The sequence below is a fragment of the Camelus ferus genome, chromosome 13, assembly GCF_009834535.1.
Source record: "Camelus ferus isolate YT-003-E chromosome 13, BCGSAC_Cfer_1.0, whole genome shotgun sequence".
In the NCBI taxonomy this organism is placed as follows: domain Eukaryota; kingdom Metazoa; phylum Chordata; class Mammalia; order Artiodactyla; family Camelidae; genus Camelus; species Camelus ferus.
In genome coordinates, this window is record NC_045708.1 from 10281427 (window position 1) to 10299906 (window position 18480).

Here is an 18480-nt window from a genome sequence, read left to right on the forward strand (position 1 = left end):
ACTGCTTTTGAGACCTCTCAGCCTCCGTTTCCCCATCCGTGAAATGGGACTTCGGACCCCGAGGTGGCAGGTCGGGCACACCTCGAGGCGCTGCGGCTGGTTGTGGTTCTCCGGGTGCTCCCGGCGCGCTGCCCCTCGCCCCGCAGGCCACGCCCCTCACCGGCTCGGCCCTCCCCGCGGCGTTGCCATGGCGACGTGCGTACACAGGCCGGGTGGGCGCGCGGGGTGCGGCCGCCGGCTGGAGACTCCGCGGGGGCGCCGCCGGGCGGCCTCGCCCCGGAGCGGGCTGGGCGCCTCCCGAGCCGGTCGGGGTCTCGGCAGAGGACGGAGCGTGAGCTTCTTTCTCCGGCCAGGTGAGTGCCGCACGGGAGGAGGCGGCGGGTGGATATCTGGGCCGGACAGGGCCAGCCCTACAAGGTCCAGGGCTTGAGGGGCAGGCCGGAGACCCGGCCCCGTCCTGAACCCGAACTCCTCTCCGAGCCAGGCTGGGATCGCCAGGAGCACCCCAGAGGAGGTGCCCCAACACCAGCCCTTCCTTCCTAAGTGCAGCCCCCACCCCGTCTCCCGAGGTAGCCTGACCGGGAGCTTCAGTCTCCTCCTTGGCACCAGCTCTGGGATCCCCTGGGGGTACGTACAGCTGGGATGAAGAGAGGAATCCCTGTTTCCCCCGATTTATGGACAACACTCACCCAGTGGTCAGAGACACCCCCCTTGCCTGACCCCCACCTTCTTTAAAGAACTTTGAGGCCACTGGACACTGTGTAGCCCTCAAAAGAAATTTTGCTGGGATAGCTCAATGCTGAGCCACCCAGAGTGGTCAGGGCGAGTGCGGTTGCCTGAAGCTCTTTTGCTCTTTACTGCAATGAGTGCTTCACGGCACCGAGTAAGAACGAAATCCACAGGCTTAAACACATTCGAATTACAGGGGAGTAATGCACAGGGCAAGATTAAGGTAGAGAAATATTGTCTAACCCCAAGGCTAAAGAGAGAGAATTTAGGTTTTCCAAAAGGTCATCGAGGATAGAAACTGAAAGGAAAAATGAAAGGTAGTTACTAAGATTCCTAGCCAGCTGGCTGCACTGACTTGCTTTGAGGTATCATTTGTATTTTCATGCACTCAGCAAGTGTTTGCCAAGCACCTACTATGTGTCAGGTACTGTCCCCCGGCGCTGGAGATGGGGTATGTACAGAAGTCAGCAACTGCAAAGGGTCTGAGGTTTTACCCTGTTTAAAAGTTAATAAGTCAGCCTGCCCAGTTTATAGATGCTGGCAGAACATGAGAGACTCCTGGGCCAGATACAAAGAACTTTGTTCCTCACAGCACAGCAGGCACCACAGGAGCCAGAGCTTAATATACACGCTGGTTCCCCTTGCTCCAAAATTCCCTCAGGGTGATGCAGAACAGCCAGGGTGGGTGCTGTGCACACAGTGGGTCTGTGTCCCAGATAAGGGACTCCAGACCAGAAACCAAAATCTTTGAAAGGGGCTGCTAGCAAACCTGCCCAACTTTTGCCCCAGAAAGAATCATTACCTTTATTATCAACGTTACCTGTATCCTCCCAGGCTGTTTGTTGTCATGCAAGCATCCTCAGAAAGATAGTGCAGGACAAAAATCTGTCAATGCCTTTGCCCTGAAGATGGGTACAAAACACAGGGTATCTATGAAGAATTGCCTCCCAACAAAATCAGCACAGTTCCGGTTTTCGGGAAACCCAAATTTTAGTGAAAGAGAAACAAACAGCAAACACAACTAAATAAAGGAACAAGAAAATGTCAGAGAATGATAAATACGAGGCAGGAAACACAGCAGGGGATAGCAGAAGGGTGACATGAGCGAGGGCCCCTTTTCCTGGGTGGTCAGGTGGTTACCACTAGGAGGGACATCTGAGCAGAGAGGAGGCATCAGCCTTGGAGACATCTGGGTTGAGAGCTAAAAAACAAATATGCACATGATCCAAGTTTTGAGTTTGTCTGGTAGCATTTCCTGTGGTTTTCCTGTAGAAGAGACATTTCTCGAAAGTTTATGTTTTAGACTAGTTAGGCTTGAATGTGTTGCTTGAGAGCGTGGTCCTCTGCAATTGAAGATGAGTAACTGATGATTAATAACTGGTGGCAACAGAGCAAGGTCACCTGGGAAGAGGAAATGTCTTTTCCCCTCTCTTAATAACACTGAACTTAATAAAATTTCTTTCATGTTATATGAAAGCATCAATATTTCTGGGGCACCCACAGGCCTCAGTGTTTACAAATATAAACTGTCTGGCTTACTTTTATTTCTCTTACCCCCACGAGGGTCTGTTCTTCCTTGTAGAGGATAGAAGGCTGGTTTCAAGGACTTTCTGTCCTTGCATGTCCCAAGTGTCAAGCAGATAGCACAACTCCCCCACCCGACTCTACCTCCGCAACAATGGAGGTTTGTGCAGTGGTTCCATACAAAGGCTTACTATTGTGTGGCCTTAACCTCTCAGAGGCTCAGTTTTCTCATCTGTAAAGTGGGACAACACCGACCCCTACCTCACAGGATTGTTCTGAGGATGAAAAGAGGCAGTGTGTGCTAAAGGAGAGCACAGTGCCTGGCACTTAGCAGGGATGCAGTAAATGATGACAGAGATGTTGATGGAAAGCAAAGCCAGACCGGAGACCCTCTGCGATCACACCTAGAAGACTTTTGTTTCTGCCTACTGTCCAACAACTTCACATTTCAGTGACACTGCAGTTGAAAAGAAGAGACTTTCTCTGACCCGACATTGAGACGGAGGACATCACACTGTGTAGCTGGACATCTGTCAAATCAGAATTCAAAGTATCATATGAATTATCATCAACATTTGGGAACCTACTGAAGTTGTTTAAATGTTTATGTTTTAAAAAACATATAGAACTTACTCTGAAATACATTAAAACACAAAATGGATGGATGAATGGGTGGCTGGATAGATAAGTGATAAAGCAAACAGCAAAACAATTGCAGAATCTTGAGTGATGGTTATATAGGAGTTCACTATACACTTCTTTCAACTTCTCCGTATGTTTGACATTTTCATAATAAAATACCAGGAAGAAAATATTTAAAGAGTCCTGACCATACAGCCAAGCTACCATCTTAATACTTCATCTTTAGAAATCATTCTTTTTTTCCTACCTAAATATATGAAGAAATGCAGTGACTTAAAAACAAAATATCTTCTAATGTCCATTTCCTTGATGACTGACGCTTGGCACTTTAAGAAGCTCTACAGAAAGTGAGGGTTCCTTGAAGCAAAGTTTGAGAAGCCCAAGATTAATAACAGTAATACTCACAGTCGGACAAATGTGTGTTTAGTGCAGTAATCACCAGTTTTAGATGTTTCACGTATATTACTGCATTTAGTCCTCACAAAATCCTCTGGGATACAGAGTATTATAACCCCATTTTACAGATGAGGAAACTGAGGCATAGAGCGAGAATAAGAAACTCACCCACGGTCACAGAGCTAGTAAGTGGTGGGTTAGTAACACTGAATACTAGATTATGTCAGGTAACTAACCTCAAGCTAAGCTTAATGGGAGGTAGAGAGTGATTATCAGTGGAATTCATATTTGTTGTTGGGTTGTTTTTGCTATTGTTTGTGTCTGAGTTACATAAAAGATACCCTCTGATTATCAGAAGCCAAGCTCAACTGTACTAGACATCACTGTTAAAAAGACAGGCTTATTGCAGAAACATGGGTGGCCTTGGAGAATGTCATTCTAAGTGAAGTAAGCCAGAAGGAGAATGAAAAATACCATATGATACCAGTCATATGTGGAATCTTAAAAAAAGAGAGAAAGAAAAATGAAATTACTTATAAAACAGAAACAGAGTCACAGATATAGAAAACACAGTTATGGTTACAGTGGGGAAGAGGGTGGGAAGGGATAAATTGGGAGTTTGAGATTTGCAGATACTGACTGGTATATATAAAATAAACAAGTTTATATTGTATAGCACAGGGAACTATATTCGATACCTTGCAGTAGCTTATGGTGAAAAAGAATATGAAAATGAATATATGTATGTTCATGTATGAAGCATTGTGCTGTACACCAGAAATTGACACAACATTGTAAACTGACCATACTTCAATAAAAAAAAAAAAAGGACAGTCTTAAAAATCTGCGTAGATTTAATTGTGATCATTGTTAAATCTACGCATCCACTCCCACCTCTGCTGATTTCTCCTTTGGACATTATGGCGTATTTCATTCATTCTAAGTATGATGTTGAATAATCAGAGGACTGTATTTTTCTAACAAAGTTTTTCCTGGACACCTTTTACAGGGAAAGCAGAGAATATGAAAGCATATCTGAAGAGCGCAGAAGGCTTTTTTGTCCTCAATAAAAGTACTACGATTGGAAAGCATGAAGACTCAGACCTCGTTTTAGAGGTAAGACCGCTTCCTGCCCGTTCCCCGCCCCTCCCAGCCCCTCACCCCATCCAAGTCCCTTCTGTTCTATGGACTCCGACCTCTCCTGAAGTACAACCTCTGGCCCACAACGGCATCTTTCCTCCGTGTGCTACCGATAACCAGTTGCTGAGCGTGCTGGGTTTCCCTGGCCCACGTGGTGACAGTGTGCACAATGCAGAGTGTGACGGGCCATCTGTCCTATGCCGACCACATCTGCGATGTCCACCCAGTGTCCCCTCACCAGCAGCCTGATGGGACGGTGTGGAAGGTGGGTGTAGACCTTCACCTCCTCCGGGTGTGGTGCCCACCTGAGGTGCCCAGCCTGGGCAATGGCCTCTCACCCTTTCCAGAGCTTCTGGAGATTGTTGTGGGCCTCTCAGAGCCCACCGATCTCCCAGGAGTAAATCAGGGTAAGCCCTGGGCGTAACCTCCTGCATCCTCTCATTTTATCTCACTCTCCAAGTTAGCTGTGGTTTGGTCCACAGCCCCAGCTCCTTGACAGTCAAGGATGTTGGAAGAAAGTAAGGAATTATAGAGCAAAACAAAACAAAACAAAAAACAATGGCTTTGAGCCTTTTAAAGTATAGAAGGGGGTTAAAATATTGAAGCAGAAAGAGAAATCCAATGGAATCTCCCTCTGACAGTGAAAGGCTAGCCTCTCTCAGACCTCACTCGAAAGATTTTTAATAACTTTTTTATTTTGAAATCATTACAGATTCACAGATAGTAGCGAGAGAGAGTGGTACAAGGCATGTGTGTAATTCTAGGCCATTTTAGCACATGTGATAAGGGTATGGAACTCTTCCATCATCAAAGGTCTCCCTTGTGATATTCCTTCATCCTCACAACGCCTCCTCCCACCACCGTTGCCAGACCCTGACAACCACTAATCCGTTCTCTGTCTCTATAATTTTCATCATTTTGAGACTGTTACATAAATGGGGTCGTATAATCTATGACCTTTGAGACTGAATGGGTGTACCGCCGTATGTGTAACCATTCACATACTGAAAGACATTTTGATTCCAGTTTGGGGCTGTTACAAATAAATCTGCTATAAACATTTGTATACAGGTTTTTGTGTGAACCTGAGTTTTTATTTCTCTGGGATAAATGCTTAGGAGTACAGTTGCTGGATCATATGTTCATATTTATTTGGTTTCTAAAGAAACCGCCAGACTCTTATCCAAGGTGTTGGTACCATTCTGCATTTCTACCAGCAATGTATGAGACATGGCTTCCCTGCATCCTCACCAGCAATTAGCGTTAGCACTTTTTTTAAGTTTTAGCTCTTTTAGGAAGTGTGTAGTGATATCTCATCAAGGTCTTCACTTGGGTTTCCCAAATGGCTAGTGATGTTAAATGTCTTTTCATGTATTTATTTGCCTTCTGCATATCTTTTTTGGTGAAATATCTTTTTATGTCTTTTGCCCATTTCTAACCGGATTTTTGGGGTTTTTTAACCATTGAGTTTTGAGAATTCTTTACATGTCTTAGATACGAGTCCCTTGTCAGGACTCATGTGGTTTGCAGATATTTTCTCTTGTCCATAGCTTGTCCTTTCATCCTCTTAACAGAATATTTTATGCAGTCCAATTAATCATTTTTTTCTTTTATAGATCATGCTTTTAGTGTCATGTCTGAGAACACATCACCTAGTCCTTGATCTTGAGGATTTTCTCTATGTTCTCTTCTAAAAATTTTATAGTTTTATGCTTAAATCTATGAACCTCTTTGAGTTCATTTTTGTGTATGATGTGAGATTTAGGTCATTTTTATTGCATGTGGATATTCCGTTATTCCAGAACCATTTGTTGAAAAGACCGCCCTTTCTCTGTTGAATTTGCTTTTACGACTTTGTCAGAAATCATCTGGCCACACTTGTGTGGGGGCTATTTCTGAATTCCCTGTTACGTTTCATTGATCTGGGTGTCCACCCCTCTACCAATGATTACTGTAGCTGTATACGTCCTAAATCTTCTTTTAAATTTTTTTAAACTTTTTCCAATTCTTTTGTCTTTTCATTTACATTTTAGTATAAGCCTGTCTACATACACAAAATACCTTGCTGTCATTTTGGTTGGAATTGTGTTTAATCCTGTGTATCAATGTGAGTAGAACTGATATCCAACTATGCCATGCTCGAATTCATGAACATGGTTTATTTCTCCATTTATTCAGGTGACTCTTGATGTCTTTCATGACTGTTCTGTAGTTTTCAGCATATAAATCCTATACATGTTTTGTTAGATTTACACTTCAGTATTTCTCAGTTTTTTGGGTGATTGAAAATGGTATCATATTTCTAATTTTGGTATCCACATGTTCAATAAGAGTATATAGAAATATGATTGATTTTTGTATGCTTGTATGGTGTCTTGCAACCTTAACTATATGTATTTCTTTATAAGGGTTTTTGTAGATTTAGAGGATTTTATACATAAGCAATCATGTCATCTGCAAATAAGGAGTTTTATTTCTCCTTTCAGAAAAGGATATCTGAATGCCTTTGATTTCCTTTCCCTGCTTTATTTTACTGGCTAAGACTTCCAGTACTCTGTTGAATAAGAGCAGTATAAATCTTTATATTTGCTGGTTCCTGATCCTAGGGGAAAGCTTTCAGTCTTTCACCATTAAGTGTGAAGTTAGCTGTTGGTTTTTCATAATGTTTATTTTTATAAATGTTCTTATGAAGTGAGAAAGTTCCCCCTTCGTTCCTAGGTTTCTGGGAATGTTTATCATAAACCTAATAGATTTAAAAATAACTTCATAAATCTTCCCTTGAGATTCTCACCTACTCTGTTCAGTGTGCAAAGTGGTGGGGAAAAAAGAGGAAAAAGAATTGCAGCTTCTCCTTTATCATAACAAAAGACAGATCCTGGGTAGTTTTATTTCCTGTCTGGCCAAAGTAGAGACCAAGATCTCTGTTTTGAACCTGACTATGATGTTAGAAAACTGTTGTAGTTTTTTTAAGTGCAGGCTTTGGAGATAGACAGATCTGAGTTTGAATCTCATTAGGCTACTTTGTGGCTGTGTATCTTCAGGTGAATTACTTAACCACTCTGAGCTTATTGTCCCTGTCTATAAAGCTCTTACTCACAGGGCTGTTGTGAGGATTAAGTGAGAAATGCACATAAAATACCTGGTACGTGGTGCGCTAAGTAAATGACACCATGGTCGTTATCATAGTCTCATAAAACTGAGAAGAATCCTCAGAGGTGCACAGGATTGAGATGAGGGGCCACTGATATCAACAGGCCGTTTGGAAAAGGAAACTGATGAGGACAGTTATTAAACAGGCAGAAATTGAGTTGCATTCATCATATAAAACTGACTGCTTACTGCTCCTCAGGCTTGTTTAAGAAATAAGTCACCACCGCCAGCAACAGCCACATTGATTTATGAAGGAATCAGCTGCATTTCCAGAAGCTGGAGCTTATTTTGACTCCCTAGAGAACAGATAATACATGGATTGCCAAGTGTTTCATGAATAGACTTTCTCTCTCTCTTTTTTTAATGGAGGTAATGGGGATTGAACCCAGGACCTCCTGCATATTAAGCACATACTCTACCCTCCCTCCTCCCAGTGAATAGACTTTTGATGGGTACTTCTGTCCTCTCTTAGACAAATCATCTTCCCAATGCCTAACTGGCTTTGGGAGAGGAGATTTGCTCGAAAAAGTGGTATAGGGGCTCAGGTTCATTTCGAAGAATTGAAACCTGCAAACGTATCAACATTTTCCAGTTTTATAAAACAAGGACGGTAAAAATTGCCCCTCCGCTGACTTCACTGGGCCTTTCTGATTAGAAGAATCACCTTTGATCAGCTATGAGCCATCCTGAGGAATAATTCAACAGTCAATTTATAGTTTGTGTTATTTGTGCCACTAGAAGTCATTCTCTTAAATAAAATTCAGAAATATATATTAATAAAAAGTCATCCTTGAAATCACCCAGAGGTTACATCTCGCAAATAAAAAAGATTGTTTTACTTACCTGGGTAGACCCTTAAGAATAGGCAGTCATGCTTCTAAAGATGTATACTCATTGGCAAGGCTGATACACTGTGTTGATCGTTGGTATCATAATGTTTTGACATCATTTACTTTTTCTGATAATGGAAGGTAGTTACATGCTTCTTGTTTTTAAAATGGGGAGAGAGCCAAATATAAGGAGGAAAATAAAAGTCACGTGTAACCATTTGGCTCAGGGAATATCAATATTGACATTTGCAGGCTTTTCCCATCCAGACTTATTTGCTGTATCCTGTAAGCAACTTGGTTCCCTAAAGGCAATAGGAAGCCTGTTTCAGCCAGCCTAGGTTTTACTGTTGTCGTCACTCATTCATTCCATAATATTTACCTGAAGCCTCAACACTGACGCAAGCCTAGGTGTATACAGTGATGGCAGGATCAAGTGTGGTTCCTGCAATCAGGAAGCTGCGAAGAGAGGCAGACATAAGTCAAAGTCATGTCCAACATTGGCTCTAGAGGAAAGGAACACGGAGGACAAGGAGGACTTAACTAGTAAGAGGAGATGGGAATAGCATATGCAAAGGTCCCTGGGGTAGAAGAGCATATTACAAGCACAGGGGACTTAGAGAAAACCAGTGTGTCCAGAAGTCAGAGTGGGAAGGAGGAGTGCTAATAGACAAGTAGGCCTCCTTCATGTCACAATGAGGATTTTGATCTCTATCTGAAGAGTAACGGGGAAGAAGGCACTGAAGGATTTTAAGCAATTGGGACACCTGCCATTGACCATCCTGGCTGCTGTGTGCAAACAAGCAATTAGGAGCTCTATTCAGAATCTCCCCTCTCCCATTTCACACGGCTCAAAAGCCTCAGCCTTGCTTGTTTCGGAGCTAAACCTTGTGAATTATAATTTATATGATTTGATGTGTCTTGTGAAGTGTAGTTTTTAGAGTTGAATGTGGCTGTCATTTAAAATCTGCTGAGAAAGAGGTTCAGTTCTTCCAGAATGAAGAAATACCACTGGTTGTTGGATTTTCCATGTGGATAAGAGTGCTCGTTAAATATGGACCCCTAGACATTCTGACCCAGCCGGTGCGGGGTAGGGGCCAGGAATCCTCACATCTGTGTGCTCCCCAGGTTCAGGTGGGGGGATGGGGTCCCCTGGACTTGGTTCCGGGGCCACACTTTGAGAACCCCAGCATCATTCTCCCTCCCTCTCCCTTTGTGATCACCGGTGCTTCTTTCCTTCTGATGTTGTAGGGACTCCTGTGTGTGTGTGTGTGTATGTGTGTGTGTGTGTGTGTGTGTGTGTGTGTTTATCATTTCAATAAACTTTGTTTTGAGGAAAAGAGAAGTGAAGGTTAAACCTAGAGGGCTGACTGACACCCCCCCCCCCCAGAACTCATCCAGTCCCACCCTGGGGAAGTTCAGGATCCCCTAGAAGGCTAAGCTATAAGACAGCCCAAGTCAGGGCAGTGCTGTGGCTGGGAGGTGGAGATGGAGCAGAAAAACAAAGGGCAGAAACGTCAGGGGGATGAAATGCTCACGCCTACACCTCTGCCCCGTGTGGACAGCTGGCTCCTTCCTCCACCACTGGTGGAGCCATCTCTGCAGCACATGTCAGCCCTTCTTATAGAGAATCTGACGGTCGCGGAGCCAGACTGAGCTCACAACACACCAGAACCGCTACAGCCAGATGACTCTCGTCCCTTTGCCTGGCACCAGCCAGTTCTGGGCTGCCTCTTAGGAAAGAACCGGAGCCCACATCATAAGCTTGTTTGTTATTATTAAACAAGGCTGCTATGCTTCTCCAGTCGTTTGTGTCATTTCACGGGCAGGCATGTATGTCTGCTGTGTCAAAGGTCACGTACATCCGTAACTCTGACGGGGGTGGCCAGATTGCCCATCAGTGGTTTCCAGACGTGGTGTCCCGCCAGCAGTGGACGCCTGGTTCCCACTCCCTCCCCAGCGTAGAGTGTTGGACACCACTGGATCTTCTGTGATCTACGAGGTGCAGTATGGTACCCATGTAATTTCCATTCACGTTTCTCTTATGATGAGCGAGTGCCTACATTTTGAGATGTAAGGTGACAGGTGGACCTGGCCTGGATGAGGAATCCTATCCCTGCTCAGCTTCTGTGGGGAAGTCCACTGAATGGAACAGGCCTGGGGTGCACTTCCCGGCTCCTCCACCTGCACTCGCCCACTTGTAGTCCCGCCTGGCTCATGCTCCCATCCCCCAACCCCACAGCCTCCCCAGGCGCTGCTTGCTCTGCAGGTTCACCCATCTGGTCTCACTAGTCCTGGGAGAACTTTCCTCTCCCCTGTTGGAGAACGGGCAGTGAAGCTTGGGCAGATTTCGTTGGTCAGTTTCCACCACAGCAACTGATGGGCTTGCTTATTCCCTCCGTCAGGTGCAGGGCTTCCAAGAGGAAAATGTTTAGCAAAAAGGGTTAGACCATCATCTCATTTTTCTCATGTTTGTATTGTGGTAAAATACACATAACATCAAACTGACCATCTTAACCATTTTTAAGTGTGCAGTGCAGGGGCTTAAATACATTCACACTGTTGTTCAGCCGTCACCCTCATCCATATCCAGGACTCTTTTCATCTTGCAGAACTCAAACCCTGGACCCATTAAACAACTCCACATCCTCCCCCCCACCCCTCACCAGGCAACCACCTGGCTGCCTTCTGTCCCTGTGAACTTGACTGCTCTGGGCACCTCATATAAGGTATCTTTTTGTGACTGGCTTATATCACTGAGTATAACGTCCTCCGGGTTCATCCACATAGTAGCATATGTCTGAGTTTCCTGGCTTTTAAAGGCTGAATAGTATTCCATTGTGTGGTTTTACCACCTTTTGTTTATTCATTAATCTACCGATGGGCACTTGTGTTGTTTCCCCCTTTTGGCTATTGCAAACAATGCTTTGAACATGGATGTGCAAATCTCTCTTCAAGCCCCTGCTTTCAGTCCTTTTGGTTAGATACCCAAAAGTGGACTTGTTGGACCACATGATGACTTTATTTTTAATTGTCTGAGGAACTGCCATGCTGTTCTCTGTAACAGCTGCACCAATTTTCTCACCAGCAGTGCACAGGGTTCCACTTTCCCCACACCCTTCCCTCACCAGTGCCTGTTATTTCCTGCTTTTTTTTTATAGTAGCCATTCTGATGAATGTGAGGCAAAAGAAAGATCATAATCTTCTGAATAACATAAATAATATAAACCACTACAGCATACATTTATAGACTACTAACTGTATCTCACATGGCTTCATATATATTCTGTATATGTTCTGTATATATGTTCACAGAATTGTATCCTCAAAACAAGTCCTGTGGGGTAGGAACTATTATTGTCATTATTATCCTCATCTGAAGATGTGGAAATGGACTCAGAAAGGTTAAGTAACTTGCCCAAAGCACACAGCTAGCCAGGGGAGGTAGGGCTGAGTTTCAGACTCTGGGCTGTCTGACTCAAAGCTTCTCAGGAAAGAAGTTTCATTCTTTGAGTGTAACTTTAGCTTTGGGAACTTCTAATATCTAAATACTGGAAATTACTTGTAAGTTAACTGCGGTAATTTGACTGAGCTAGGGAAATTTCACCATGTGGAATCCTGAATGGGATGGACAGAGAAATGTAGAAATGAACCAACGTTGTGATCCTCATTCAGGCAGCAGGCTGAGGTGGCGCCATCTAGTGGGTGATTTGGGTAAAGATGAAATGGTGGCCGGGTGCTTTCCCATGGAAGAGGAGCTGGAGGGTGGTAATATCATTACTGAGAGGGGAGGAGGCAGGATTCCTTGAGTGAGCACTTCAACATCCAGGAAGCAGCCAGGCAGTTTGGGGCCTGGAGATGAACCAGGGTTGGAAATACACATCTGAGAATTGAGGGGGTGGTGGAGGGTCCCCAGCCTGTGGACAGAGTGAGGAGGAAATGGACATACCCTAGAATCCTGGGGGGCGGTGGCATCTGAGGGGCAGGCAAAGGGAGGGGAGCCCGGCACAGAGACCTGGGAGTAACCAGGGAGATAGGAGAGGCTGAAAGCTGTTACCAGGCCAGGGGGATTCATAACAAAAAGCTGACAGTTCCCGAGGGCTTGCTTTGTGCGAGGCACCGTTCTTTGCACTTCTGTGTGTATTGACTCATTTCATCCTTACAAGGTAAGGCCTAATGTTTGACCCATTTTACAGATGAGGACGTTGAGGCAAAGACAGGCTGAGCATCCTGCCTAAGGTCACAGGGGGAGGCTGAGGCGCTGGGAACCATGCTCACTTGAGCAGTCTGACTTCACAACCAGCCTCTCCCTGAGGCCTTCCCAGTCCTCTGGGCTCTCCGAGGGAGACTGGGAGGAAGGATCCAGCTGCCGAGGCCGGGGGAGCAGTTAAACTTCCTCTTTCCTTCCACTCCCAGACTCACTGTTTCACCAGCGCCTGGCCATTTCCTCAAATCCTCATTCTTTTGAAAACCTCATTTTTTAAAACTTTTTTTTTTTTTTTACTATTTCTGCACTACATCCCTTTCCCGAGGCCGTAGAGGGCTGGCTGGGGGATGGGATAGCCAAGAACCAAAAGGTTAAAAGAAATAGACCAAACACACACACACACGCACAAACCAGTTAACTTCAAAAACGTTATCCTACAAATTTGAACATTACCTTTTGTCAGTGCTATGAAGCCCAGCTGATCAGACTCATTTTTGCAGCTCTGGGAGCAACTGCAGAGAAGCAAAGAAACACGCCCCAGGGCTGCACAGCTGGAAAGTGGTAGAAGTGGGGCTTGAACTCAAGGCTTCTGAACCCCAGTGCCCATCCTCTTGATCATAATAGAGAACATTTTGCATTTGCTCAATGTGCCAAAGTTCTCTTCCAAGTGCTTTTATATGTGTTGTCTCATTTATACGCCACCAGTAACTTACAAGACTGTCCTGTTGTCACCCACATTTACAGATGAGGAAACTAAGGTACCAAGAGAATAGGTCACTTGCTCAAAGACACCCAGCTAGTAAGTAGGAGAGCTAGACTTTAGCCCCATCCACCCACCTCAAAAGCCAGTCTAATAACCACCATGCCATCCTGCCTTCGTGACCCCTAAACCACCAGGCCTCCCTCCTACAACAGTGTCAGATGCCACTGGGAGGCCAAGAGCCCCAAGGAGGCCACCAGTGGCAGTGGCTTGAGGGCTCAGGGGGAAAGGAATGCTCTTGAAGCAGTTTGGCAATTAAGGGAAAGGACAGTGTGGGAAGGAGCTTCTAGGATGCGGCGATGGTGAGCATGTTCCCAGGTTAGATGGACGTTACCAGGTCAAGGAGAGACTAAAGATACAAAAGAGGAGATTGGTGATGACAGGGACCAGACCAGGGTGGGATAAGGCAAGACCACCCTGAGCCCCTTGGTGGCTTTGAGAAGACTTGAAGGTCACATCTAGGAGCCCCTCCACACCCAGGAAATCAGGGCAGGGAGCTGAGGGCGCTGTTCAAAGGGGTGTGCAGTGATGGAGGCGAGTTTCATGAAGGGACCCCGTAGAGGGCTGGCAGGGCTCAGGGAAACCACAGAGAGTGTGGTGCCCAGAAGTACGTGAGTGAGGATCATCCCAGCCCAAGACCTGAAGGGTGAGTGGCGGGGACATATCCTGGAACCTGGAGACCCAGAGGGCTGGGCAGAGTCCTCTGACAGGAGCTGTGTGAGCCCTCAAGAGAGGGAGCCAGGGCAATAAGTACCCCAACCTCTCTCCTCCCTGCCTTGATCTCCAAACCCCCATTGGCCAAACCCAACCAGAAACCAGAGGCAAGGAGCCCATCAGCCTATTGGTGCAGCCGCACAGGCCCACCTGCTGGACAGAGGGCTGGAGGGGGCGGGGAGGGGGAAAGGATCAGGAGGAGCAGGTGGCGGACGCTGACAGGAGTGGCGGTGAGGACCTAGGTGGCTGTGATTGTTACCGAGTCCAAACTCTTTCTGCTCGCTGCATAGGCAGGCCAATAAATCGGGAGACGAGGTGTTGAGGCAAGAAACAGAGACTTCATTCAGAAAGCTGGCATTCTGAGAAGATGGTCCTGGAGAACCATCTTCCCCGAGTCACAAGTCAGTCCCCTCTTACGCTAAAAAGGGGAGGGAGTGTGCTTGTTGCAAACTTCTTGGTGTCAGAATCCTTTGTTCTTGCAGCTGTCCACGTAGGTCAGGTCATGGTGTCCCTGTAAACCTCCAACCAAACAAGTGTCATTTCTATTCTGCAACTTTTTATCTTCATATGAATGCAAAAGCGTTAACCCCCTTAAAGGTCAGAGCCTTGAGAATAGGCTGCCCTGTATATTTCAGGCTACAGGCAGCATTCTTTTACAAAAGGTGCGGAACCAGCCCAGGAAACAGAGCACAGGGTTAAAGCCAAAGGAACAGATCAAATAAGGAGTCAGATTTGTTCTTTTCTGATATATTATAAGAGTAGAACGAAAGGCCAACGAGCAGGCCGGGACCTGGTGGCTAGAGTGGCCAGAGGGAGCCGTGCAGCGCTGGACTGGGCCAGACTCATAAGTGTGAGGCTGGCGGGAGGACTCAGGGCAGAGACGGACTTGAAGGAGCTGGTGAGCTTGAGCAGGGCCCAGGCTGGGGGAGGTGCAGGGAGTTACGCTCAGGAAGGGGGAAGAATCAAGGAGAGAGGGGAGAGAGGATAAGGAAGCCCAGAGGTTGGGGGGTTATAGTCTGAGACGGGGCTTCCCAGTTCCAGGGGATGTGAGGTTGAAACCCAGCTCCAAAGGAAAGGTCCCAGGTACACGCTGAGCGCCGGCAGCGGCCAAGGTCATAACTGACAGTCAGCTTCCCGAGGAGGCGTCCTCAAAGCACAGTGGTCATCAGAGCCGTTGGCCATTGTTTGTGGGTTTGTAAATGTCTCAGTATTTTATGGACTCACTAGTACTTTTAAAAGATACTGAAAATGCAGGAAAAAAAACAAAAAACAAAAGCCATCTCTTCAAGGAATTATATTTCCAAGATCTCAAGATTTTATGTGCTCTTTGTGGAAGCAACTTTAGCTTAAAAAGTTGCCTTCAGAGTAAAAGGGGCAAACATGATTTGCTGTTCTGATAGCACATCCTACATAAGGAACCCACACAGTTTCACAACCACTTTTGCCAAGGCAAAGTCAGCAATACGAAATCAATTTGAAGTAAAAAAAAATAAAGTAAAATGCAGGACTATTTTAAAAAATGCACTTTTGCTTCCAGATTCCTCTGTCATTATTAAATCACCCCCTACTCTGAAAAGCAGCAGGGTACAAGTCAAGGGTCCAGATTTTGGAATTAGACTTGGGTTCAAACCCTGACATCACCATGTGCCAGCATCTTGAGGCTGAGTGAGTCACTTCATCTTAGCCACTTAAAAAATTGTGGTAAAATCCACAAAAAATTTTTTTACCATCTTAACCATTTTTAATAGTTTTTTCTCATTTAAAAATTTTTTTTGTTTTTGTATTTTTTGTTTAATTTTAATTTTTATTTGTTTTTTGGCAAACCCTTGTGTCAAGGCTGACTTTCAATAGATCGCAGCACATAAACCATTTTCAAGTGTACAGATCAGCAGTGTTAAGCTATATGCACGCTGTTGTGCAACCAATCTTCAGAATTTTTCATCTTGCAAAACTGAAACTGTACTCATTAAACAACTCCCATTTCCCCCTCCCCCAGTCGCTCGCAACCACCACTGTGTTTTCTGTTTCTATGAGCTTGACTACTCGATGCTCCTCACAGAAGTGGAATTGTACAAATTTGTCTTTTTGTGATGCTTAATTCACTTAGCAAGATGTCCTCAAGGTTCATCCATGTTGTAGCATACGTCAGAATTTCCTTCCTTTTTTAGGCTGAATAAAATCCAGCTGTATGGATGCACCACATTTTGCTTATCCAGTCATCGGTGGATGGGCACTTGAGTTGCTTCCACCTTTTGTCTATCGTGAATGATGCCTCTATAAACATGAGTGTATAAATATCTCTTCAAGTTCCTCCTTTCAATTCTTTTGGGTATATATACCCAGACGCGGACTTGCTGGATCATATGATAATTCTATTTTAAATTTCTTGGGAAACCACCATACTGTTTTTCACATCAGCTGCACCATTTTACATTCTCAACAGTGCATGTGTTCCACTTTCTCCACATGCTCTCCAACCCTTATTATTTTCTGTTGTTTGTTTTTGATAGTAGCCATCCTAATGGGTATGAGGTGATATCTCATTGTGGTTTCGATTTGCATTTCCCTCGTGATTAGTGACGTTGAGCATCTTTTTATATGTTTTTGGCCATTTCTTTATCTTCTTTGGAGAAATGTCTATTCCAGTGCTTTGCCCATTTTTAATCAGGCAATTTGAGGCTGTTTGTTGTTGTTGAGTTATAGGAGTTCTTTATTTATTCTTGATATTAACCCTTTGTCAGATACTTGATTTGCAGCAATTTTTTTCTATTCTGTAGATGGCCTTTCACCCTGTTAACTGTGTCCTTTGATGCACAGAAGTTTTAATGTTTGATGTAGTCCAATTCATCTATTTTTACTTTTGTTGCCTATGCTTTTGATATCGTATCCAAAAAAACATTGCCAAATCCTGTATCAGAAAGCTTTTTCCATGTGTTTTCTTCTAAAAGTGTTGCTGAGTCCAAACTCGTTCTATTTGCCGCACGACAGGCCAATAAATCGGGTGACAAGGTGTTGGGGCAAAGTCGGCAAATTCAGAAAGTCGGCAGACCAAGAAGATGGCAGACTAATGTCTTGGAGAACCATCTTACCCAAGTCAGAATTAAGGCTCCTTTTATACTAAAAAGGGGAGGGGATGTGGTTGGTTGTTGCAAACTTCTTGGTGTAGGAATTCTTTGTTCTTGCAGCTGTCCACCTGGGTCAGGTCATGGTGCCCCTGTAAAACCTCTAACAAAACAAATGTTATTTTCTATTCTGCAACTTGTTATCTTTCTATAAGTACAAAGGTGTTAATATCCTTAAAGGTCAGAGCCTTGAGAATAGGCTATCCTGTATATTTCAGGCTAAAGGCAACATTCTTTTACAAAAGGTGCAGAGCTAGCAAGACCGGGCCTAGAAAACAGGGCACAGGGCTAAAGCCAAAGAAACAGATCAAATATGGGGTCAGATTTGTTCTTTCCTGTCACAAAAGTTTTATAGTTTTAGGCTATATTTAGATCTCTGGTCCATTGGGGGGGGGCGGGTAGGTTATTAGGTTTATTCGTTTGTTTGTTTACAGTGGAGGTACTGGGGATTGAACCCAGGACTTGTGCATGCTAAGCATGCACTCTACTGCTGAGCTATATCCTCCTTCCCAGGTCTTTGGTCCATTATGAATTAATTTTTATATATGGTGCAAGATATGAGTCCAACTTCATTCTTTTGCAGTTTCCCCAGCATCATTTGTTGAAAATACTGTTCTTTCTCCACTGAATGTTCTCAGCACCCTTGTTGAAAATCATTTGACCACGTGTGTGAGGCTTTATTTCTGTGCTCGCTATTCTGTTCCATTGGTCTATACGTCTGACCTCATGCCAGGACCACACTGTTTTGATTAGCGTAGCTCTGTATGTGGTAAGTTTTGAAATCAGGAAATGTGAGACCTCCAGCTTTGTTTTCCTTTTCCAAGATTATTTTGGCAATTTGGGGTCCCTTGTGATTCCATATGAATTTTAGGATGGATTTTTATATTTCTGCAAAAAAATGCCATTGGGATTTTGATAAGAGATTGCATTGAATCTATATACATCTTAACAATATGAAGTCTTCCAACCCATGAACACAGGATGTCTTTCCATTTATTTGTGTCTTCTTTAATTTCTTCCAGCAACATTTTGTAGTTTTCATTGTACATATCTTTTACCACCTTGGTTAAGTTTATTCCAAAATATGTTATTCTTTTTGATGCTATTGTAAATAAAGTTATATTTCATTTTTTATTATTTTCTTAACTTCCTTTTCAGATTGTTCATTGTTAGTGTATAGAAACACAACTGATGTTTGTGTATTGATTTTGTGTCCTACACCTTTGCTGGTGAATTTTGTTTATTAGTTCTAACAGAGCTGTGGTTTTC

General features: G+C 44.3%; 1 protein-coding gene across 1 annotated transcript in view; it reads left to right on the forward strand.

The window, feature by feature from the left end:
• The first annotated feature begins 223 nt into the window (after positions 1-223).
• FHAD1 (forkhead associated phosphopeptide binding domain 1) overlaps positions 224-18480 on the forward strand; it is a 123654-nt gene continuing 105397 nt past the window's right edge. Inside the window, 2 exon segments of the mRNA XM_032495241.1 lie at positions 224-353; positions 4301-4407. Coding sequence (XP_032351132.1) covers positions 4315-4407 — 93 coding nt within the window. The 5' untranslated portion in view covers positions 224-353; positions 4301-4314.